The sequence below is a fragment of the Bison bison genome, unplaced genomic scaffold (genome assembly GCF_000754665.1).
Source record: "Bison bison bison isolate TAMUID 2011002044 unplaced genomic scaffold, Bison_UMD1.0 scf7180017864291, whole genome shotgun sequence".
Classification (NCBI taxonomy): domain Eukaryota; kingdom Metazoa; phylum Chordata; class Mammalia; order Artiodactyla; family Bovidae; genus Bison; species Bison bison.
The window spans coordinates 6,917,663-6,943,201 of record NW_011494863.1 but is presented as its reverse complement, the minus strand read 5'-3'; the positions used below and the strand labels follow the sequence as shown (position 1 = coordinate 6,943,201).

General features: G+C 41.2%; 1 protein-coding gene across 4 annotated transcripts in view; it reads left to right on the top strand.

Moving 5' to 3' along the window:
• Positions 1–25,539, top strand: part of PRELID2 (PRELI domain containing 2) — a 609,441-nt gene that overhangs the window by 14,109 nt on the left and 569,793 nt on the right. For 3 of the 4 annotated variants that reach the window (XR_826157.1, XM_010850451.1, XM_010850453.1), the window contains exons 2-5: positions 2,225–2,282; positions 4,663–4,736; positions 5,296–5,319; positions 6,258–6,418. Coding sequence is in view for 3 of the 4 variants with exons in the window: in XM_010850451.1 (XP_010848753.1) it covers positions 2,225–2,282; positions 4,663–4,736; positions 5,296–5,319; positions 6,258–6,418 (317 nt within the window). In the remaining variant the exon portion in view is untranslated. The remainder of the gene's footprint in view (positions 1–2,224; positions 2,283–4,662; positions 4,737–5,295; positions 5,320–6,257; positions 6,419–25,539) is intronic. The other variant, XM_010850452.1, reaches the window with a different exon arrangement.

The following is a 25,539-nucleotide window of genomic DNA, read 5'->3' as shown; positions in this document are numbered from 1 at the left end:
CCCCCCCCCCAAAAAAAAAAAGTAGTTGTTGATTAGTTCTCAAAAATTGCAGTTGTCCGGATGGAAGTGTGACTGGCAGAGTTTACGGCCTGAGGTCTGGTTTGGGGTTGAGGATGCTGAGAATGGAGCCCAGTGCTCTCTTCATAAATTGGTGCCCTTGGTCCCTGAAGGGGGTAAGGTTTAGTTTCCACATCGATCCTGGAGGTCAGTGAGGTTTATCTTCTAGATGGTTCATTCATTCAGCAGATATTCATTGAGTGCCTACTATGTGCCAGGCACTGCTAGGTGATGGAGATAGAGAAGCCCTGCTCTTTCAGAGTCTGTATTCTAACCCCTTGTCCTTTTGGGCCACAGATATCTTTAAGAATGTTCCCTGAAGATCAGTCAGCCTCTTATATACACATACATACACACATGGATGCTCACAGGCACACAGCTGCTGCGGGGTTGGGGAGAACCCTGCTCATTGAATTTCCTTTACCATTTCCTGGGTTCAGAAGGCTTACAGCTCAAGCTTACCAAGTGGAGGGCCCTGTCTCCTACCCACGCCCCCATCTGTCTGCTGCCCTGGTCTCCCCCTCAGCACTTTATGCTGCTTTGGATGGGACTTGCCTGTGATTTTCCTTTCAGATTAGATCTCACTATGAAGCAGTATGTGGGAACAGAACCTGAGGGGTGCTCAGCAGGCCTGGTGAACAGCCTGCTTGTCCTACATCTTTGAGGACTTCTATGCTCTAAGTCTCCTTTTTTGCATCTGCGACATGGAAAGGGTGGGATTTGAGTAGCTGAGATGTTTGAAAATAGGTTAGGTGGGCAGACCTTGAAGGCAAAGGAAAGTATCTGTGGCTAAATTACAGTCTTGACGCTCATTAACTGATTTTAAGCAAATTACCTAGTTTATCCAAGTCTTATTTCTCACAGGTGGAAGGGAGAAAAAAAAAAAAACCCAACATGGAACTCAAGGAATAGTTTTGAAAATCAAACTGAAATAATGTATTAAGCTGCCTAGGACAAAAATGGTAGCTATTATCAGTTCTTTTAACATCCAAATTGTGTTTCAGGGGAATTTAATCCATAAATAAAGTATTTATTTTGCATTTTTTTCTTTATTGAAATATAGTTGATTTACAGTGCTGTGCCAGTTTCTGCTGTACAACCCAGTGACTCAGCTGTGCACATATATACACTTACTTATTGAGGACCCGGCATAGACTTCTGTGATTACACTCCTGTGATGCTGACCCAGCCCACCAGGCAATAGTAAAGGACAATAGTGAAAGAATGCGCTGTGTTTTAGGCCGGTTTTAATTTTGTGGCTCTACTATTAACCAGCTGGCTGACCTTAAGTTTTCTGATTTTCTTTAGTTTCCATTTAGTTTCTGAAAGACAATGATATCCCATAACCCAGTCACAACAGAGAGGCTGATTTTAAAAAAGATCATGCAAGTAAAGCATTTAGCACAGTGCCTTGTACAAAGAATACTCCTGAGTTATGTAAGGCTGGTTCAATATTATAGTAGTATTATTGTTGCTGTTCAGTGCTCAGTCATGTCCGACTCTTTACGACCCCATGGTCTGTCCATGGAATTCTCCAGGCAAGAGTACTGGAGTGGGTTGCCATCCCCTTCTCCAGGGGATCTTCCTGACCCAGGGATGGAACCCTGGTCTCCCGCATTGCGGGCCAGACTCTTTACCATCTGTGCTACTAGGGAAGCCCAGTATTATTATTAAGCTTAACCTAACCTTCCCTTCTCCACCCAGAGCTAGGCTGACTCCAACAGGTACAATTGGTGACAGCATCTCACTTATCTATTCTGAATTAGTAAAATTAAGACATTTGATTGCAAACTAGCCTTAGAGATTGCTTGTGCATGTATGTGAAGTCACTTCAGTTGCATCAGACTCTGTGGCCCCATGGACTATGGCCCACCAGGCTCTTCTGTCCATGGGATTCTTCAGACAAGAATACTGGACTGGGTATCCATTCACTTCTCCAGGTGATCTTCCCAACCCGGTGATCTTCCCAACCCAGGGATCGAACCTGAGTCTCCTGGGTCTCCTGCATTGGCAAGCAGGTTCTTTACCACTAGCGCCACCTGGGAACCCCCTAGAGATTGCTTGAAAAAAAAAAAGATTTACAATTCCTGCAAATAAGTGGTTGCTATAAAGTAATTCATTTTGCCAAAAAATGAATGGTAATTTTTCTTTGTGTGTTTTTATTTAGTATCCAAACCCCATGGATAAAAATGTCATCTCCGTAAAAATTGTGGAGGAAAGAAAAGGTAAGTATTACTGAGTTTTGTAAAGATGTGTGTCTGTGTGTGTGTGTGGCCTGTGATATTTTAAACATATCTATTAACAGGTATAGCTCTGCATTCGAGGTGGCTGATCAGAAAGAGCACCCAGCCTTTCCAGCAGTAGAAGACTTGCCGTTCACTCTTGTCATCTTCTCCATTAAGAATTGATGACAGCTGTGACAGTTACCATTTTTCAAAACTTAATGTGTACCGGGGACTTTTATTTTTATTAACTTAATCCTCAGAACGATATAATTCCTTTTTAATGAATGAAGAAACCAAGGTATAGAGAGGTTAAGTAACTTAACTGAGGTTACATGGCTTTGTCCTTTAATATATTCACATATCATTTTATGACAAAATAGGTGTGACTAATAGCACGTATATGAGATGTGACTGTAAAGTGATTGGATTATGGAGTCAGAACTGTGCTTAACAATATGGTTCACTATTGACTAGAGCAGGGCTTGACAAATTATCTTTGTGTGGCCTGTTGTTGTAAATAAAGTTTTATTGGCACCCAGCTATGCCCATTTTTTTATGTGTTATCTGTGCTTCTTTCCTTATCACAACAGTAGATTTGTAACAGAGACTGTATGGCTCACAAAACCTAACATTTATTTATTATCTGGCACTTTACAGAAGATGTTTATTGACTGTTGGACTGGAGTGTAGGGGTCTTTCCTGTTCTGTCATTCACATCTCTGGTAGAAGTGTTTTCACTCTCAGTGTTTGAACTCGAGAGTTGGGCAATGAAGGAAGCTATAATGGTGCTCATTGTCAAAGTATAAACCTTTGGAGACAGGCAGGTCCGGTCTACCAGGCTCTTGAACCTCTTCTAGGAAAACATGAGATGCTGCTCTTTATTTCATGACTCTGAGGCCTTCTCTCTGCTTGGTGAAGAGAGAACTATCTTTGTGAGGGTCTTTTCTGCATTTCTATAGCTCTATAAATACGATGAAAAACGATTTTCTCAGGTACCTGTAACACATGGGAGAAAGGTTTTACATGGTATTAGAGAAGTTTGATTTCAGGTCCTAATTTCGTTCCTATCTACATGACCTAACTTCTTGGAGGCTCTATTTCTTCTTCTTTCAAATGGGAAAGTAATCACAGCCTGTCTTTAGGTTGTTGAGAAGAATCAAGCAATAGAACAGCATGCATATTCCAAAGTGGTTAATTATAATTTCTGCCGTTGACAGGGGCATCTTCACCTCCAGGAGTAGCTCATCCATTTTCTCTATGTGTGCTGCAGACTTTGGATGAGATGGCCAAAGGGTGCCAGTGGGCAGAGGAGATGAACCAGTTTCTCATCCTCCCAACAACTTCAGAGTATTCAGGGTGTTTGCACCAAGGTTCAGGACTGCTATAGTGTTATAGTCCAAGCTTTGAGAAACCGTGAAGGAACTTGGCTGAGTCATGTACTTCACAGAGCAAAAGACAACACTTCAGAGTTTATATTTTTCTCTGATTCGCTTTCCTTTTTTTCAACTCAAATTTATCACATTTTTTTGATACCCTTAATACTATTCTGTAAACTTTTTTCTGGAACAGAATAGTTCTAGCCACAGAGAGTCTGCTTCCCTATGACAGAAGAGTATGCCCAATGTAATAATAATAGGTTTAAATTCGTAGCCAGAAATTGGTGCTTGAAAACTCGTTTGGTACAGAAGGTGACAGAATTAGATTCTCCATTGTTTTGTTAAAACATGTTAAACATTAGCTGGAGCTGAGCAGAAGGCTCATTGGCCATGGTCACTGGAGTGTTGACATTGATAGTCCAGAGCAGTGAACAATTTGTGTCTTTTTAAAGGTCTCATTGGAGACTTCAGAAATAGACTTTCTTATTTTATTACTTTAAAAACTTTCTTTTGGCTGTACCCTACGGCATGTTGGACCTTAGTTTCCAGACCAGGGATCGAACCCATGCTGCCTGCATTGGCAAGAGGAGTCATAACCACTGGACTGCTGGGGAAGTCCCCATTTGCAATTCTTTTGTCCTTGACTTTAGAATGTGCTTCACTGGTGGCTCAGATGGTAAACAGTCCGCCTGCAATGCAGGAGACCTGGGTTCGATCCCTAGGTCGGGGAGATTCCCTTGGAGGAGAGCATGGCAACCCACTCAAGTGTTCTTGCCTGGAGAATCCCATGGACAGAGGAGCCTGGTGGGTTCACAGATATTTGGAGAGATTTGGTGAAGGAAAGTGGTCAGGGAAGCTGGGTTTTGAGTTAAACATTTTCTTTAGGAATTCTCCATATAGAAAATTGAGATTGACATTAAAATTTTATTGACATTAAAATAAGAATACATTTACTTCAGTTTTTTTTTTTTTTTTTTTTGAGTGTAAACATTTTCTGTTTCTAGATGTGTCAACAGGGATCATCTATAGAAAGAGGATTGCAGTCTGTCAGAATGTGGTTCCAGAAATTTTAAGGAAGGTAAACTCATTTCAAAATTTAATCAGATTTTGTGTAACACTGGGTGATTTTCAAATAGTCATGCAAAGAAATAGTGTTTTCTGATGTAAATAAGTGTTAGAAATTTCCCAGTTCTCCTGTCTCCTAGCCTTTCAAAGGAAGACATCTGTCTCCTCTCCAACCTCAGTTTTGATAGGTGCTACCAGAGATAGTTTTTTTCCTGTATGTTTTGCTTCTCTTTTGTGGAGGGCGCTTAGTGTACATAGAGATGGACTGCAATTATTTTAAGATACTTTGGCTATTTTGCATGAAGTGACCATCTTTTCTGATCTGTCCATGGTTAGATACGACTCCTAGGTAAGAATAATCAGAAGGGGGCAGGTGGTAAATATTTCATCTGATCTTCAGTAAGGAAGAGAAAAGCTTCAGTTTCCATTTCACTGTCAGAGAGAATGGTTTTGGTAGTATAATGTTCTCAGCACCCTCTGTAAGTCTTTTTGTGTCTATTTCTGTAAAGTAATGGTATTGATGATGAAATCTTCATGATAGCAAATTGTTTTTTCTCTTTGAAATCCTTAAGCACTCTGATGATTGCTGGAAAGAGGTGAGTGGAAAATTGTAATCACATTGCTTTAACCATAGAGTGATTATGACAAAAATCCTTAGAATCATTAGGGAATAAGAGGAGAACGTCTTGATGCACATTTTAAAACATGTTTCATGTGATCTTTTCAACCGGAAGTGATTGTGTATGTGATGTAAAACCCAAGGCTCCTGCCAGATAGCTTGCAAATTGTGTAGCTGTGCTGTATATACAAAACATGGCAGCTTCCATCACTTTCTAAACATGGGTGAAGACTGTCACTTTCTTTACTGGAAAGAAGGCTGATAAGACAGTGAAAATGAACTTTCTTTTATTTTCCAGATAGCAGTATATTGCAGTATATGCAGGAAATTATTGCTGGCTTTTTTCACAGAGTGTGTACCCTCCCTTTGCCCTATATACACGCTTTGAATCTATTATTTAAAAAGGCATTCAACTTTGTCTTGTATCTCTATTCTTAAATAATTTAAGGACACCTCTGACTTGTACGATTCTGCCTTTGTAGTTTTCCATGTTTCCTCCACCCAGGAAAGCATACATTTCTAGATATTGGACAGAGTTTAAAATGAAGAAAATATTTTATCCTGCATGTGAGTCCATAAGTGGGCCCAGTTAGAATCCATCAATTTAAGAAGGCCATAACCAGCCCTAGAGGAGACATAAGGGAGGCTGATAATTTGCTTAGTGTTTAGCAGTTAGGGAAATTGGGCCAGAGACTGTACAGCCTGCATAAATTCTAGGCCATTTGCATGTCCTCACCAGCCTTTAGTAAGGTCATTGTATGTTTGATTATCAGGGACCTAGAGCCATTGGTGAACCATCATCCATATATCAGGATCACTTGTCCTCAAGATTGGAAGCAACTCTGGACAGAGTCTTTATATATTAATAGCTTGCTCTTCTTAAATTCAGAAAGCCATTCTCCCTCTTTTGGACAGGTGAACATTTTAAAGGTACCTAATATCCAGTTAGAAGAGGAATCATGGTTCAATCCTCAGGAAAGGAACATGGCTATAAGGAGTCACTGCCTTACATGGACACAATATGCATCCATGAAAGAAGAGTCTGTCTTCAGGGAAAGTACGGAAAATCCAAATTGGTAAGATCACCTGTGTGTGTGTGTGTGCGTGCACGTGTGCACACACGTGTGCATTTGTGTGTGTGTAGGTAAGGTGCAGGGAAGCACAAATGAGCACTCATTAAAGAGCTATGATTTTATTCTTACAACCTCTGCTTAAAACTCACATAAATTACATAGTATTGATTTTTAATCACACAAGTAATCAGTAAATAGATTTCTCTTTGGGGGGAAAAATGACAGCTCAACTCCTTTCTGATTGTCCTGTCTAATCCTGGTGTTCTTTTGCCTTCTCCAGAGGAAGTGAATGTTTTCAATGCATTGAGTATTCTTCTAGACCCTTAAGAGATAACTTTAGATACTCATAAAACCTGTATAATATAGTTTTGTTTATCCTTTTTAATACATGCATTCATTCTGTTCAAATCATTGTGTACTTATCTTTTTCATTTTGTAGAATGTTTCTAAGCCTTATCCATTTGATGTCTGTAAAATCTAGATTTTTCCTTTAAACTGTTGCATGGTGTTCAATCCTATCATTATACTGTATTCTCTTTAGCTCTTTTCCTTTTTGACAGATGTTCAGATGATTTCTAATTACTCTTGATTATAAGCAGTACTGCTCTTTATTATAAACAGTACTATAATATTTGTGAAGTGTATGATCCTTGAATATGCTATATGTGAATGTTTCTCTGAAGGAAAATTGATTTCTTTATTGAAATATAGTTGATACAGTATTATGTTAAAGGAGAATTTTTAATTGTCAGGTTTATTGAGTTATTATTTACAAACAGTGAAGTTCTTAGCATACAGTTCATTGAGTTTTGGCAAACACACACATATACAGTTGTGTAACCACTGTCATAGTCAAGCTTCAGGTAGATTTTAAAGAGCTATGCTGCTAAGTCACTTCAGTTGTGTCCGACTCTGTGCGACCCCATAGACGGCAGCCCACCAGGCTCCCCAGTCCCTGGGATTCTCCAGGCAAGAACACTGGAGTGGGTTGCCATTTCCTTCTCCAATGCATGAAAGTGAAAAGTGAAAGGGAAGTCGCTCAGTCATGTCCGACTCTTAGCGACCCCATGGACTGCAGGCTACCAGGCTCCTCTGTCCATGGGATTTTCCAGGCAAGAGTACTGGAGTGGGGTGCCATTGCCTTTAAAGAGCTATATGCCAGGATAATTCAATGGGGACAGAGTATTCTTGCACAACTGGATATCCACCTTCAAAAGAATAAAGATGGACCTCTACCTCATGTCAAATACAAAATTAACTCAAAATAGATCAAAGATCTGCATCAAATAGTGAAAACTATAAAACTCTTAGGAAAAAAAATAGGGGTAAATCTTTGTGATCTTGAATTAGGCAATCATTTTTTAGTATGCCACCAAAAGCCTGAGCAACAAAAGAAAAAAAAAAAGGTAAATTTGACTTCATCAAAATTGAAACTTTTCTGCTTCAAAGGACACCAAGAAGGTGAAAAGACAGTCCAGAGAATGGGAGAAAGTATTTGCAAAATCTGATAAGGGTTTCAGTTCAGTTTGTATCCAGAATATATAAAGGACTATTATAACTCAGTAATAAAAAGACAACCCACTTAAAAAATGGCTAAGACATTTGAGTAGATATTTATCCGAAAAGGTATACAGTTGGCCAATAAGCATTTGAAAAGATATTCAGCATCTTTAGTATTTAGGAAAATGGAAGTTAAAACCACAATGAGATACCATTTTGAGCCTACTACAATGGCTGTAATAAAAAAGACACAATAGCGAGTGCTGGAAAGGATGTAGAGGAACTGGAAGCCGCACACACTGCTGAAAGAAATGTCAGTGGTGTAGCTGCGGTGGAAGATGGTTTTTCAGTGCCTCAAATAGTTAAACAGAGTTATCACTTGACCCAGCAGTTCTACACTGTATTGTCCACAAAGATTTGCAGGAATGTTCATAGCACCATTATTCTTAATAGGCAGAATATAGAAACAAGTCAAACGTCCACCATCTGATGAATATAGAACAAAAAATGGTATATCTATACAATGGAATATTATTCAGCCATAAAAAGAAATGGGTAAGGATTCATGTTACATGGATAAAGTTTAAACACACTATTTTCAGTGAAAGAAGCCAGTTACAAAAGGCCATATATTATTTGAGTCAGTTTATTTTAAATGTCCACAACAGGCAGATTCATAGGGACAGAAAGTAGATTTAGTGTTTGCCATAGGCAAGAAGGACAGGAGATGGAATTTTTGGGGGGGATGATAAAAATATTCTGGAACTAGTGTTGATGGTTGCATAACTCTTGAGTATACTAAAACCACTGAACTATATACCTTAAAGGGGTACATTATGGTATATGAATTATTCCTCAATAAAAGAAAGTTATGTGACAGGTTCTCAGGGTATGCATATTTTAGGTTTATGTAGATTCTGTCACCAATATGGTTTTTAAAAAATATTTATTTGGCTGAGCTGGGTCTTGGTTGCAGAATCTTTGTTGAGTTGTGAGGACTCTAGTTGTGACACAGGCTTAGTTTCCCTGTGGCATGTGGAGTCTTAGTTCCTTGACCAGGGTTTGAACCTGCATCTCCTGCATTGCAAAGTGGGTTCTTAATACTGGACCACAGGGGAAGTTCCTATGACCAGTATGTTAATGTGTTAATTTACACTCACATCAACATGAAAGCTCATTTCCTATAACATTGCCAGGACTTAACATACTTTTTTATTTTTTGCCAGTATAACGGGTGAGAAATGATTAATTCCTTTGAGGTAGGTTTACAAACAAAGACAAACTATAACAAGCACCAAATGTTAATAGTGATTATTGCTGTGAACTGATTTCAGAGGATAATTTACTGTGTGTTTTGCTATTCTGTATGGTTTGAACTTTTTATTCACCTATCATTTTAAGGCAAATAAAGCCTCCAAACCCAAATAACTAAAAAACAGAAGTCTAAGATCCATATGAAACCCTAGCACTTGTGCACATCATTTCTGCTCCCCATAATTTTGGTCCTATAGTGACAATTCTAGAATGCTCCAGCAGCACACTGATTATGAATGCCAAGTCTTATTAGCATCTCAGGTGGGTTTACTCTGAACCACCCACTAGGTTTTTTTTTTCTTCTTGTCAGTCTCCCTTATGCCAAGAACTTGACCAAAGTCATAGATGTTTGGGACAAACTATAAAAATTATAGATAAAGAATAGAGCTCCCTCACTTTTTTTTTTTTGGTAGAAGTAGTAAAAGGACAGAGTTGGCTGATTTTATGTAAAAAATACAGAAGTCTTTCATTTCATATATTAGTATCTCATTTCAGCCTCATTTTATCAGCTCTCTGGGCTACTGAGTCTGAAAATTTTTACTAAAGCTTCATCAATTCTTCATAAAATGAAAATTGGCCCAGATAATCCAGGGAGAACATCCTTCAGGACCTTTTTCCTTTGTGTGTTTAAAAAAAAAATTTTTTTTTTAATAGTCTGATTCTGGAAAAAAATGATACATGCATCTTGTAAAAAACACTAAGCAATTCAAGAGAAAAAGAAGCAGTTTTCATCATCTAACAGTTGTGCCTATTTGCACAATTTTCTTTGTCCAATCCTAATTGGCATTTAGATTGTTTCTGAATTTTTTGCTATTATAAGCAGTGGTGTGATAAAATTACTTTGTTGTTGTTTACTTGATAAGTCTTGTCCAACTCTCTGCAACCTTATGGACTGTAGCCTGCCAGGCTTCTCTATCTGTGGCATTTCCAGGCAAGAATACTGGAATTAGTTACCATTTCCTCCTCCAGGGGATCTTCCTGATGCAGGGATTGAACCCGAGTTGAGTCTCCTGCATCTTCTGCATTGCAGGCAGATTTTTTTTTTTAACCACTGAGCCATCTAGGAAGCCCTGATGAATTCATTGTAGTTACATGTTTCCTCAGTTATTCAATGACCTTTTAGAGTAGATGGAGCAAGTGGGATTTCTGGGTCAAAGGTTATATACATTTTGTATTTTGATACATATTATCAGATTCCTCTCTAAAAAAGCTTTGGCCAACTACACTTTCTCCTTTCTTTGTTTTTTTATGTTCTTGTCCTCTGCAGAACACTCTCTTTTTGGTTACTGCACAGCAGACAGAATTTACTGACTCTTACTATGTCAAGGTCAGAGCTAGATCCTTCGCCTGTAGTGTTTTGAAGCTCAGGTTAAATAACTTACCCAAAGTGATAGCATCACTGAGTCACTGAGGTAAGATATGACCCCAAGTGGTGAGGCAGGAATATGGACAATTATAAAAGGATGGACTTAATCTCAAACTGTAGCTTGCTTTAGGTTCCAGGTTATGGAGAATGGGTTTTGTTCCTTTGGCAACAAGTGGTCACACAAAGGTTTCTGAGCAGGGAATGGTGTGATGACAGCTGTGATCCAGGCTCTGGGAAACTTACATTTTCTTAGGTCTTGATGTGGATTTAGAATGGTGTTTTAGGCAGACATTCTGAATGACTGGATAATCTTGGCAGGGCGTGGGGAAGGACATTAAAGAAAGAAGGACCCAGTATTACTTCCATTCCCCTCCTTGGCAGAGAGTGTGAGTAGTGACTAGTCAGTGCGTCCAGAGGATGAAATGTGGACAGTCCTTTTATAAAGAAAAAAAAGAGGCTGTCACGGCTGCTGAGTCTAAAATTAGGCCTTCAAGCTGTGTGTTAGGTAGCAGGTGTGGGCGTGTGATGGGAAACCAGATGTCATTCTGTCCTGTGCATGGCCTGTCGGCTCAATTCAGAGACGGCCCACAGTGAGTCTCCCGTAGACTCTGGCTAAGCCTTGCTCCGCGTCTCTCTACATAAATCCAGTTTTGGCCTCCTGCTGATGTCTCTGCAGTTGTGGCATCTTTTAGGGCAGAGCTCCGTTGGTCTTTCCGTGTCTGTGTATCACACAACTGGGTATTTCTAATATGCTTTCTTCCTTTGTTAACTTTGTAAGACATTTTCTTCCTGCAGTTTTTATGGAATGGAATTAGCATCCTTTCCAGAGCCTGGAGTGATGTGATATTTTGCATTGATCTCAGTTTTTCCAGAGTTCAGCTTAGTACTGCGTGCCTCAGAGATGTCCTCTTATACTTACTCTCTACTTATTCTGTCCCCTCTTCTAATCAGGCTGCCTTCCACAGTAAATTACAGACACCCTGACTTACCCAGCCATCATTTATATACATTCGTTATATGCCAGCTACTGTTTTAAGTGCTTGATGTATGTATGTATTTATGAATTTATATATGTAAATTCACTTAATCCTCAGAGAAACTCCATGAGATTAGAACTGTTCTTATCCCCCTTTACAACCTGAGGCATAGAGAAGTTAAGTAACTTATACTAGCTAACATGACCAGTAAGTGTCAGAATCAGCTTCAAATCCAGGCGATTTGGCTCTCGAATTTATGGGGCTGGCAATGACACTACCCTTTCTCTCAGTAAGGAGCTGTTATCTCGTAACCAGGTGGGCTGCAGTTTTGTAGTTGTTGTTCTTTGGGCTCCACCTTTCCCTGTATATCTAATTTTTTTCCAAGGTGGGTTAGCTCTTAGCTGTCAGGAGCAACTAGAGTAGCACACTTATTTGTCTTCATTTTTTTTTTTTTTGTGGGTGCTTCTGACTCATGTCTTAATTTGTTTTTAGCTTTTAAAATTTATTTTTTTATTATTATTTTTTTACTTTACAATACTGTATTGGTTCTGCCACACATCAACATGAATCCTCCACGGGCGTACATTTGTCCTCATTTAAGTGAGGGAAAGAGACCTGTGAGCGCAAGAGAACCCATCCCAACCGTGGGGAAAAGGGCCTTTCTCTGAGTCTCTGAGTGAGCCTCAGTCACCCGCTCCTTCCTGGACCAATGAGAGTGGTCAGAGGCTGATACGGGCTGACTGGCCCTCACCAGTCAGCATCTGCCCCTGGAGCTGCAGTGTGGGTGTTGGGGAGGGGGTGTCCTCTTCCCTCTGAAACACATGAGCTGCGTAGAAGATGGAGGGGTGCCTGCGTACACACCACTGGAGTGTAGTAAGAAAGACCACTGCACACCTTTTTTCCTCTTCACATTTCCTCTTCAACATGGCACCCACTGTCTCCGTTATGCTTTGGGAAGTGACGGAAACTTACTTCAGTAAGTGAATACAGAGGTAGCTCTATACCAGTCATCAGGCCTCCCAAGAGACAGGAACCAGGAGCTGGAAAGCAAGCCCTAAGGCACCCTCACAGCCTCTCGTCTTTCCATACCTGGCTCCTTTGTTTGTATCATAGCTCTGCTTCATTGCACAACCAGCCTGGCTCCTCCAGGCCTGTGCAAGGTCTTTCCTGTCCTGTGTCACAGTAAATGACTAGATTCTGGGGTTAGAAACAACCTTGGAAACAAAATATACGTCCTTGCAAAATGTACTTCACTGCTCTAAGCCTCAGTTTCTTCATCTGTATGTTGGGGATAATATCCTTATCTCAGAGGGCTGCTGTGAGGATCAAATGCGATTATACACACAGGGAGCTTAGAGCAGTGCTTGCCTATGAAAGTGAAGTGAAAGTGAAAGTGTTACTTGCTAAGTCATGTCTGACTCTTTGTGACCCCATGGACTGTAGCCCTCTGGGCTCCTCTGTCTGAGAGATTTTTCAGGCAAGAATACTAGAGTGGGTCTTCGTTCTGGCACGAGGACTCCAGAGCACATGCTCAGTAGCCCCACAGCATGTGGGATCTTAGTTCTCTGATCAGGGATGGAACCTGCATCCCCTACATTGAAGGCAGATTCTTTACCACTGGACCACCAGGAAAGTTCCTCCCGGGCAATAATCCTGGAGTGGGTTACCATTTCCTCCTCCAGGGGATCTTCCTGACCCAGGGATTCAATGTGTATCTCCTGCATTGCAAGCTGATTCTTTACCCTCTGAGACACCAGGGAAACCCGTGCCTGCCAATAATGGTCAATAAATATTAGTGCTCAGCATCATGACTTTTATTGCTGCTATTATCCTCATCTTCTTAAAAATTCATGTAACTTTTGATTCTAATCCTGAGCGTGTACTGTTTTAATGTTGAAACATTATGGTTGTTTCCCATTATGTTTTGGGGAAGTATTTCATGTTGTGATTTTACATTCTGCAGGCTCACCATCTCTGGGGCTATAAGTCCCTCAATTCGAGAGTCATGGGAGTAGGAACCCTTCTCTTTTAGCTCCAGCGTGAGATTGAAGCACTGAAGAGCATGACATGCAGGGGTCAGTGCGGGCGTTTGTACGTGTGTGTGCATGCTCTGTCACTTCACTCATGTCCAACTCTTTGGGATCCTGTGGATGGCAGCCCGCCAGGTTCCTCTGCCCGTGGGATTCTCTAGGCAAGAATACTAGAGTAAGTTGCCATGCCCTCCTCCAGGGGATCTTCCCGAGCCAGGGATCAAACCTGTGTCTTCTGAGTCGCCTGCATCGCCGGCAGATTCTTTATCCACTGAGCCACCTGAGAAGCCCATAGGCGTTTGACTCCAACTGAATTGCCCTGGATTTTGGGTTCTCTTCTTGGCTTATGCTGTGACCCCACCTGCTGTAGATCCAAGGCTGCATGGTGCTCTAAGAACTGCCCGGATTTTCAAAGTCAGAGATGCTGGGGGCAATGCACTGCACAGCTTGTGACACTTGGGCCACATCAGAGAATAGAAAAATGAATCCACCCAAGATAAAAAAATTAAAAGTCAACTTTTGTGGGAATGTACTTTATTATATGGAGTAGGATACAGCCATTTACTGGCTTCCCAGGTGGCACTAGTGGTAAAGAACCCACCTGCCAATGTAGGAGACATGAGAGACATGAGTTTGACACCTGGGTTGGGACGATCCCATGGAGGAGGGCGTGGCTGCCCACTGTAGTATTCTTACCTGGAGAATGCCATGGACAGAAGATCCTGGTGGACTATGTAGTCCATGGGGTTGCAAAAGAGTTGGACATGACTGAAGTGACCTAACAAGCAGGCACAGGCATTTATTTACTCTTGGAAGTGGAGAATGGAGTGTTTTATTTTAGATTTTTTTTAACTTAAAATTTTATTGGCGTATAATTGCTTTGCAGTGCGGTATAGTTTCTGCTGTACAGGAAAGTGAATCAGCTGTACATACACATTTACCCCTCTGTTTTGTATTTCCGTCCCTTTTAGAAGACCACAGAGCACTGAGTAGCATTCCCTGTGCTATACGGTAGGTTCTCATTAGTTAGCTGCTTTATACATGGTAGTGTATCTGATTCAATTGCAATTCACCCCACCTCTTCTTTCACCTCCTTGGTGTCCATACTGTACCATTTTTCTAGATTCCACATATATGCTTTAATATACAGTATTTGGTTTTCTCTTTCTGACTTACTTCACTCTGTATGATTTTTCAGAATGAAAAGTCATGGTTTCTGCCCTCCGAAACCTTCCATTCCAGGATAAACTTATTAATTTCTTGCTAATTTGTGTTTGCTTCTAGACTTTAAAATGTACTTCTGCCAGTTTCTGGTTCTTACTATTAACAGATTTTTATTGTACCATGTAGAAATGTAATTGATATGCAGAAGATTTGGTTTTAATAACATTTACTTTATCCAAGTAATGTAATTCTAAAAGAATCATCTTGTAAAACTATTTTCTTGGGCTTTGCCCTTTCAGCATAACGGTGTGTGTTGGGTGGTAAATAAAAAGTTCCTGTTATCGTGAAGCAGAATTTGAGTTTTATCGCTGTCAGTGGAGACTCATGCTGTTTGTGATAGTACAGAGCTGCGTTTCTTTTGCTTTTGAGTGACAAGACCATAATCCCATACTCAGCATCAAGCATCGTGATGGCCCATGTCTTCACCTGTCCATGTCTAAGAACTTTGGCTTGTCCACTGATGCTTGCAAACCTTATTTTTGAGATACGGAGATTTCAGCCTAGTAGCATGTGTGTTAATAACATTGGTTATGTTGACTTGCCATTTATAAAATATCCAAAATGTCCCTCCTGGAATATAGTAAAAGAAACAAAAAAGCCCAAATCAAAACTTTAAACACAGATTAATTGACTGAGATGAGTAGCTGTTCTTAGTTCAATTAGTTTTTGTTACTATTGAAATTACTTTTCATGCTGTTAAATAAGGTATGTAACATTTTTACTTTTTAAGTTTCTGGATTAAAACATCCCAAGTCTCGAGTATTCATTTGGTGATTGACAAATAGTATAATTAATTTGCATGTTTCTAGGGACTAATTGTTGGGCATTTCTTGTTGTGTATCGATTTTTTCCCTATTCTGATGTATTTTTTCCCCCAGGAGAAAATTTGACAGGTAACTTCCTTGTGTTTGTTTGACAGTGGCCTTTTTAGTTGACCTCCAAGCTTGTTTTCACTGAAATATATTAAAATATTCTGATTTTGTCAACTTTACTTAGGAATTATTTCTAAGCCTTGATGGTGATGATAAAGGGCTTGAGGGTATTGTTATCTAATAAACAATAAAACAAAAAACCCCACTGTATTCATGCCCCCAAACAAGATGCCTCTGATTCTATGGACCTTAATTTCCCATGTATCAGTGAGCGATGAGACAATTAGCAGAATGAGCTGCTAGTTATTGAACATGAAAAACCAAGGCCTTTTCTGTAAATATAGCATCTGGGCAGGAGCCTTATTTTTCACTCAGTAAGAATCCCCTGCAATAGATACAATTGTTATCCATATAATCAGGGTCTTCTCTGCTTTCCCATCCTGCTGAACCCCCACCTCTGGCACAGTGCAGGGCTCACAGAGATGGCTCTGTGGCCATTTTTTGAATGAATGCCAGATAATCCTTCTTATGAGCTGAAAGGGGGACATAAGGAGGAGTAAAGAGGGTGCTGGCAGGAGGGACATGTGCAGATCAGGGAAGCCTGAAAGGATTTGTTGGGAAGTTCGGTGTAGAGGGAATCTTGAACCCGGTAATACAGAATACTTCTCTTCGGCTTTTTCCTGCTTAGTCATTTACTTGCTGATGGACTCCAGAAAGAGGGCTCAAGCTGGCCTGAGCTCCCTCACAAGAGTGAGTCAAAGTCGCTCAGTCATGTCCGACTCTTTGCCACCCCATGGAGACTATACAGTCCATGGAATTCTCCAGGCCAGAATACTGGGGTGGGTAGCCTTTCCCTTCTCCAGGGGATCTTCCCAACCCAAGGATCAAACCCAGGTCTCCTGCATTGAAGGCGATTCTTTACCAGCTGAGCCACCAGGGATGCCCTCACAAGAGTTGTGTGGAGATTTAATAAGATAATAAATGGGAATGCTCTACACTTGGAGAGTATAAAGCACTAGATAATGTAGGTTGTAATGGTGAATAAATGCTGTTTTCAGAGTGGTGTGGTGCCTTAAAGGTAGTAACTTTGACAAGTGCAGTAAGCTGTTTTATTGAAAATGGAGGTGATGACTGAACTGGAACAATGGTGTTTAGCCAGGAGAGCATTCTGTGCCATTTACAAGTAAGGGCTTTTGAAATATCTTAGTGAATGTCTATTGATTATTTTTCCTCCCCTCCTCCTTTGCCCTTTGGTTTTGTGTTGTATATTAGTGCAGCATTGAGGGGTGTTTAAATATGTGGATTCGTTGCTGTGATTCTTGTTTTGTTGGCCTGGGCTGGCTCCTGGGAATTAATATATTTAACGTTTTCCAGGTAAGTCTGTGGAGCCTCTAGATTTAAGAACCCGTAATAACTCATCAGTGTCCTGTGGTTCCAGTGGAAAGCAGACATACAGCTGGCGCTCCTTTTGCAACTCTGTTTTCTGCATAGTTCCTGTTAATCTTATAAAGCAGGGCTAGTTGATTATCTGGCTCTCCAGCAGACAGTAAACACTTTTTGGCAGAAACACCCTGTTGAAAAGTTTAGCGAAATTTGAATGAACTCCTCTGGAATCTCTTATGGAACAGAGATGCTGGTTTAATTTCCTTCCTCCTCCCTCCCTCCCTCTCCCTTCCTTCATCTCTTTCTCTTCTTTTTATGTTTATCCCTTTCCTTCCTTTCCCTTCCTTTCTCTTCCTTCCTTTCTTCCTTTCCCTTCCTCCACTCTTCTCTAGTAAATAAAAAGTTTGGGTGTTAAAAATTACAGTGTTTTATTAATATCAACCAAGAATTGATGCCATGCAGAACAACCTAAAGGTCTTTTGGGGCTGTAGCCAGGAACCTGCTGACAGTCCACCTGGTAGACTTAAGGGATCAGCAGTTTGTTCTTTTCCCGTTACTCTGGAGCATTCTGTGGTAGGAGAATACTGTAGTTGCTATAATTCATTTACTTATTCTGCAGAACAAATCATTTTTACAGACATGTAACATGCTGTACATGGTATTCTGACTTTTACATTAATTTAACATTACCTTTGGGACTGTCTTTCCTTATTAAATGTGTCACTTTAAAATGACTTTTTAAAATGGCTGTTCAGTTTGTTTATTGGATAAAATTATTCTAATGTGCTTAATTATTGGGAATTGCATTATTTGCTCTTATAGATAGTCATGTGATGAGAATCTTTGTAGGCTGGTCTATACCCTCATCTAAGGTTTTTTTTGCTCAAAGCCCATTGTTAGAGGTAGATATTATGGGTCCAAAGGTTTACACATGTTTGAGGCTTTTATTAGGTATTGCTAAACTAAAGTATGTATGCCTAAGCATCTCAGAAAACTTCCCAGGGACTTGGCAGGGCTGTACAGACCAACATTTGAAATGGGATCAGGAACAGTTACATAATTTGCAGGAGCCAGTGCAAAATGAAAAGGCAGAGTCCCCTGTTAAAAAAGAGTTAGGAACTTTGAAACAGTGACAGTGGCGCATTCAGCGGAATGTGTAGCCCTTCTGATGGCGGAGGACTGTGCCGCCCTGTAGAGCACACATCCTTGAAGCCAGCCTGAATGGGATGCACGCAATGGTGGGCCCAGTATACCAAGACAAGCCTCCAGTTAGACCAGTCCACAAACTTGTATATTGTCAAGCTTTGCCTATCACTCAGGATGCCAGTGAACTTGCACTGAATAGGCACCTTCCTAGGTCACACGATTGTGGGAAGGGATGTGGGAACAGATGTTAACTGTGTGGATTCAAAAAGTGGCCATGTGTTTACTTTTGTGTGACCTTAGCCAGTTTGCCTCTCTAAGCCTCAGTGTTTTCGTCTGTAAAATGGGGTGAATATTATCTATGTCCTAAGATAGATGGTGAGAATTGAAAGACGTGTATTGAAGCACTGTATTAATACAGTGCTTCTCCACAGCAGGCTATTAATAAGACAGATTGTGAAAATTAATGCTGTATTTTAAGAGGCTGAGCCACCCTGCCCTGTAATATATACCCGCTCCTGCTCCTGAGATCCACTGTTACTTACTCCCTGCTGCTGCTCATGGCTAATCACTTAGATAGCAACCCATTGGTTCCTAGAACAGGTTAAAAGAGAGCAGCTCAGGGGGAAGGACTTTAGGAGTGGTGGTTATAGAGGCCAGCAGACTGTTTGGTCTCTGTGGCTGCTGGGCTGGCATTTGATATGCGATAGCAGCATGGGAGGGCTTCCCTGTGGCTCAGTGATGAAGAGTCTGACTGTAATGCAGAAGACTCAGGTTGATCCCTGAGTTGAGAAGATCCCCTGGAGGAGGGCATGGCAATCCACTCCAGCATTCTTGCCAGGAGAATTCCATGGACAGAGGAGCCTGGTGGGCTACAGTCCGTAGCGTCACACAGAGCTGGACATGAATGAAGTGACTCAGCAGCAGCAGCAGCATGGGAGGAAAGGCTGGAAAGATGGAGGGTCTGGAGCTCCGAGGGCCTTGAATGCCAGCACGGGAGGGAGGGACTCCCTGCCAGGTGCTTTATGAGGATTGAGTGCCACCTAGATGCTGATGGACTGGAAATACTTGGGAGTTTACTGGAGCTGGATTTCTTCTGTGGGCATTTACTTTCTAAGACACTCTGCCCCTCTTTCTGCAAATATGGTAGCAGTTTAATAGCATTATTACTACCAGTGTTAGTGTGATTAACTAACTTGTATTGAATGTTTACCATATTACCTTGAGTATTACCTTACATATTATCTTATTCACCTTTGGAACAACCTTTGAGTAGATATGATTAACCCCATTTTACAGAGGAGACGGGGCTTCAGGAACTTACCTACGTGGACGAGTCCCATTCTGTGTTAGAGAGCAGATATGAGTCCAAGCCATCTGACTGCAGGGGCCACATGCCTTATCCATGTCCTGTATAAATATACATAAATATACATGTATATATATATTTAATACACATAAAAATATAAAATATAAGCAATCTGTATAAAATTATGTGGGTTTGTGGTAAGGTTAAAAACTGCTTAGTGCTTATTGAGAACCCTGTAATTTGAATTGGGGCCCTGAGGAAGCACGGTTTTGTTGGTGGATTTGGTAAGTCTTTGGGGGGACCATGTGTCCTGGTGTGGTGGAGTGCAGGACAGTCTCTGCAGCAATGTCAGGCCCAGGGGGTTAGGAGGGCATGGGCAGGCAATCTGACCCTCAGACTCTGCTTGTCCCTTGGGCCACCCCTCTGTGTTGGTTACAGAATGTCAAAAACATCTCAGTTAGAACTGAGATGTCATCTCAAGCGTATCCATGGAACCTTTTTTTTTCTCATCAAAGACACTTCAATTAAATTCCCATTGTGAAAACAATTAGGCCAGATTTGCCATACCCAGCCAGTCAGTAACTCAGGGACAGGATCTCATTACGAGCTTTTGCTTTCCTGGAAACAGCCATTTTATGGATTCCTTGCTGGTGGCTGCACACCCTGGGGATTAATTCCTGATCCATATTTCCTCTGAACTATTTCATTTTCTCCAGTTCAGAAGGAACCACATTTTTACATGACGCCCACCTCCGAGACTGATGGTATAAACTGTCAGAGGAGTTCCAGCCTTTGAGCTGTGTGCTCTCTGTTATGATTCCAGTGTGTTCTGTGTAGAATTCTGTTTGCCTGTGGACAAAGTGATAGATGAAGATGGGACTCATGTTCTTGTGTGCTCAGTTTCTTAAGTCGTGTTTGAGTCCTTATGACCCCATGGACCAGGGTCCTCTGTCCATGGAATTCTCCAGGCAAGAATACTGGAGTGGGTTGCCATTTCCTTCTCTAGTGTGTCTTCCAGACCCAGGGATCCAACCGTGTCGCCTACATTAGCAGGCGGCTTCTTTACCACTCAGTTATAGGTGGCAACCCACTCCAGTACTCTTGCTGGGAAAATCCCAGGGACGGCAGAGTCTGGTGGGCTGCTGTCTATGGGGTCGCATAGAGTTGGATACGACTGAAGTGACTTAGCGTAGCATATGTTTGTCCTATGAATGAGTGAGCCTCCTTTTTAAACAAGTTTCCAGATATTGGGCTACCCTATCTCTTGGAGAAAGCAGTGGCACCCCACTCCAGTACTCTTGCCTGGAAAATCCCATGGGTGGAAGAGCCTGGTGGGCTGCCATCTATGGGGTTGCACAGAGTCGGACACGACTGAAACGACAGTAGCAGCAGTAACAGCAGCTTATCTCTCAGTCAGGTAAAGGCTACCTCCTACTGACAACTACAAGTGAGCTCCTGAGACATTTGGTTCAATCTCCCTGACCAAAGTATTGAGATGTACTATAAATTTCTCCTTCTTTTGCTTCTTCCCTACTTCTTCCTTACCCTTCCTCCTCCTCTCCATTCTTCTGTTCCTAATGCATTATTGATTTCCTACCATGTGCTAGTCATTGCAATTGGAAATGATACAGTAAAGAAAAAATATATATTAGATATTGGGTTGGCCGAAAAGTTCATTTGGATTTTGCCATATCATCATGCAGAAAACCCTGAACGGACTTTTTGACCAACCCAGTCCAGCCATTTAGAAAACCGTGGCATTTTTTTTTTTAAGTTGAAACTGTACATGTCCAGTGACCCAGATATTTGACCACTAGGCAAATAGATGGGAAAACAATGGAAATAGTGACAGACTTTATTTTCTTGGGCTCCAACATCATTGTGGACAGTGATTGCAGCCATGAAATTAAAAGACACTTACTCCTTGGAAGAAAAGCTATGACAAACCTAGACAACATATTAAAAAGCAGAGAAATTACTTTGCTGACAAAGATCCGTATAGTCAAAACTATGGTTTTTATAATAGTCATGTATGGATGTGAGAGGTGGATCATAAAGAAGGCTGAGTACCAGAGAATTGATGCTTTCCAACTGTGGTGTTGGAGGAGACTCCTGACAGTTCCTTGGACTGCAAGGAGATCAAACCAGTCAATCCTAAACAAAATCAGACCCTGCCCTGGGCTGCCCAGGTTTCCAGGTGCTCGGCCTTGAGCTGCTCTAGTTTGTTCAGCTCGGCCTCCAGCGGCTCCCGGAGGGCTGCCCACAGCTGGCGCAGATGTTTCATGGGAAAAGGGTTCATGTTGTTGAAGGCGATGTGTGTCAGCTTCCTGTGGGGAGAGTGGAGTCAGAGTCAGCGGGTGTCCTGGAAGGATTGATTGGAAGGACTGATACTGAGGCTGAAGCTCCAATATTTTGGCCATCTGATGTGAGGAGCCAACTCATTGGAAAGGACCCTTATGCTGGGAAAGTTTGAAGGCAGGAGGAGAAAGGAACGACCAAGGCTGAGATGGTTGAATGGCATCACTGGCTCAATGGACATCAGTTTGAGTAAGCTCCAGGAGATGGTGAAGGACAGGGAAGCCTGGCATGTTGTAGTCCATGGAGTCACAAAGTGTCAGACATGACTGAGCGACTGAACAACAGCAGCAAAGACACTCTAGAGACACTTGTGTACATATGTAACTGGATATGTTATAAATGTTTCCTTTACAAAACTCCAAACTGATTCCATATTGTATGTCCATCTTTGGGAGAGTGGATAGATAATCTGAAGTGTTTTCAAACAATAGAACAGTATACAGCAGTGAAAACCAACAACAGCTTCATGTAACAGTGTGGGTGCATCTCCACTAAGCAAGATTTATTCTCTGTGCCTTGGTGGACAGAGACAAGGTCAGGATGTGCTTAGGAAGCTGATGGGGCAGTGTGAATTATGGGGAGCCCATGCTGGAGGCAGGAACCCCATCGGGAGGCAGTTGTGGTCCTGAAGAGACAGTGCTGTGCTAAACCCAGGCAGTAGCAGCAGCAAGAGAGAGAATGGCATGGACGGTTGAGGGACTTGAGAAGTAAAATAAACACAGTCTGGGGACTGAGTGAATGTTTGGATGGATTAGAAAAAAGAGCCATGTAACCTGTCGCTGAGATTTCTAATCTCATAGCCTGGGACGATGGTTGTCTTCTTCACTGAGATAGGGGCAGGGCTAGGGTTTTGAGCCCGTATATATGTGTCTGCATGATGGCAGGCTATGACCACAGGCAAGTTATTTAACTTCTACCACCGTTTCCTCATGTGTAAAAGAAAGAAAACATATTAAGAGTGACAACCTTAGAAGATAATACTGTGTCTGATACATAATACGCAGTTTTACTGTACAGTTTTTTGAAGAGTGCATGTGACCGTGAGTATATAACATAGTGAATGGATGCAGTCATTCCTTTAGGCTGAGTAGAGACAGGCAAAGGAAAACTTGAATCATCTTCGTATCTCTTGAGTCAAACATCAGATGCTTAAAGCTTGGGGTCAAGGAGAAAGTCATAGGACAAAAAGCACAAAGAACTGGAGTTACGTAGTGTGGGAAAAGGAAAGCTGAGAGGTGACTTAATGAGACTTTAAATGAAGGAGTTAAGTCAGAAGTTAGCATGTCCCTATGCTGAAAATGGTTCATGGCTGCACAGAGCCTGTTAAAGACGACTGTTTATATGAAAATGATGCTTAAGGATTTATTAGTAATATTTTTGGTGATTGCCAAGTAATACATCTTTATTACAGAAAATTAGTAAAAAGAATAAAGTAAATACATAGGACCTATAATTCTAATGCCCAGAGAGTCTGTTCATATTTTAGCTCTGTCCACTTGTCTATCTGTTCATATACTCATCCATCCATCTTGCCTTTCTCTCTCTTTCTTTTTTTTTAAAGAGCTGAAATTAAACCATAAGTTGTTGTGTAAGCTATGGTGTTTTGTGCTGGAACTTAAATGAAGGCTTACCTGGCATGAGGGATTTAGATTTGCTACGTGTATTAAGAAGAAAATATCTGATATGCTTTGTCAATGAGTTATTGAGAGAAAATACAGCAGTTCCTTCTATGAAAGTCTTAAAATATAATAGGATAAACTCTCATCTCACTGATGGCAAGGGCATGACCCTGCTTTACTGCCCTGTTATTCTCTGATATGTGGGTAAGCCTGAGAGTGCTTTTCTGAGCATTTACTTCTCCCAAAAGTGGTGGAAAGAAATATTGGTTAGAATATGATGTAAGTGAGACTTATATTAATCCCTCACCTACATTTTCCTTGCAGACTGAAGAGTACATTTCTCCCTAGAGTATAGGACTGCTCAACTTTTCATTTTTAAATATTAAAATCACTAAAATTCTACTCTGACTTAATCTGGAACAAAGACAGGAAAGATTAATGTCACTAGGATATAGTTTTACATGGGCAAATCATTTTAAATAGGCTTAGATCTAAGAGGTGGAAGCTACTTTGCCTAGAATATTTGTGAGATTGGCTAGGATAACTGTTGTATGTATGTGAGAGAGAGGAGGAGGGAGAGATGGAGGGAGGGAGGGAGCGAGAGAGAAGTATTCTGAAGGTTTCCTTTTAGTCTGCATTGTCTAAATGTGGAGGCTACCGCTATTAGAGATTTAGAGAGATCTAATTAAGGGTTATCCTGCTTCTGCTGCTGCTGCTGCTAAGTCGCTTCAGTCGTGTCCGACTCTGTGCAATCCCATAGATGGCAGCCCACCAGGCTCCCCCGTCCCTTGGATTCTACAGGCAAGAACACTGGAGTGGGTTGCCATTTCCTTCTCTAATGCATGAAAGTGAAAAGTGAAAGTGAAGATGCTCAGTTGTATCCGACTCTTAGCAACCCCATGGACTGTAGCCTACCAGGCTCCTCCGTCCATGGGATTTTCCAGGCAAGAGTACTGGAGTGGGTTGCCATTGCCTTCTCCGAAATTAAGGGTTATAGTAAAAATAGTTACTATACCCAAATCACAGCTTTTTGATTTCATAATTTTCTTAATATGTTTCTTAGTGAATGTGTTCATATATACATATACACACACTCCCAAGTACACCTATGGGAGATGCGGCTCCCATTTCCTTTTCTTAGAGATATAAGAAAGTAGGGGCAGTACTTTTTTTAATATTTATTTTTGTTTATTTATTTGACTGCCTGGTCTTAGTTGTGACACACGAGATCTTTGAGCACAGAGTGTTAGCTGCTGGACCTCCAGGGAAGTCCCTCACTTCCTTTTCTAATCAAAGATTAAAGAAGTCATTCCAGGCTTCTTTCCTATTTCTGTCTGTCTCTCGTTAGGAATGGTGGCTGCCTAACATTTAATAAGTTCTTTACTGTGTGTCAGGAGCTGTTCATGTTCCTGTTGTATGTATGTGTTTGTTTATTTCTGGCACTGGTTGTAAAAGTAAGATGCTATAATTATTTCCAATTTATATGGGGAGGAAACTGACTTAAGAGAATCTAAGTAATCTACTCAAGCTGATAATTGTCTCAGACTTAATTTTAACAAGATATTTTATAGCATGGGATGAGGATATATGTATATATTTACTTCAGTCAGTTCAGTCGCTCAGTTGTGTCCGATTCTTTGTGACCCCGTGAACTGCAGCACGCCAGGCCTCCCCTGTCCATCACCAACTCCTGGAGTTTACTCAGACTCACGTCCATTGAGTCGGTGATGCCATCCAACCATCTCATCCTCTGTCATCCCTTTCTCCTCCCACCTTCAATCTTTCCCAGCATCAGGGTTTTTTCCAATGAGTCAGTTCTTTGCATCTGTGGCCAAAGTATTGAAGTTTCACCTTCAGCAACAGTCATTCCAATGAATATTTAGGACTGATTTCCTTTAGGATGGACTGGTTGGATCTCCTTGCAATCCAAGGGACTCTCAAGAGTCTTCTTCAACACCACAGTTCAAAAGCATCAATTCTTCGGAGCTCAGCTTTCTTTATGGTCCAACTCTCACATCCATACATGACT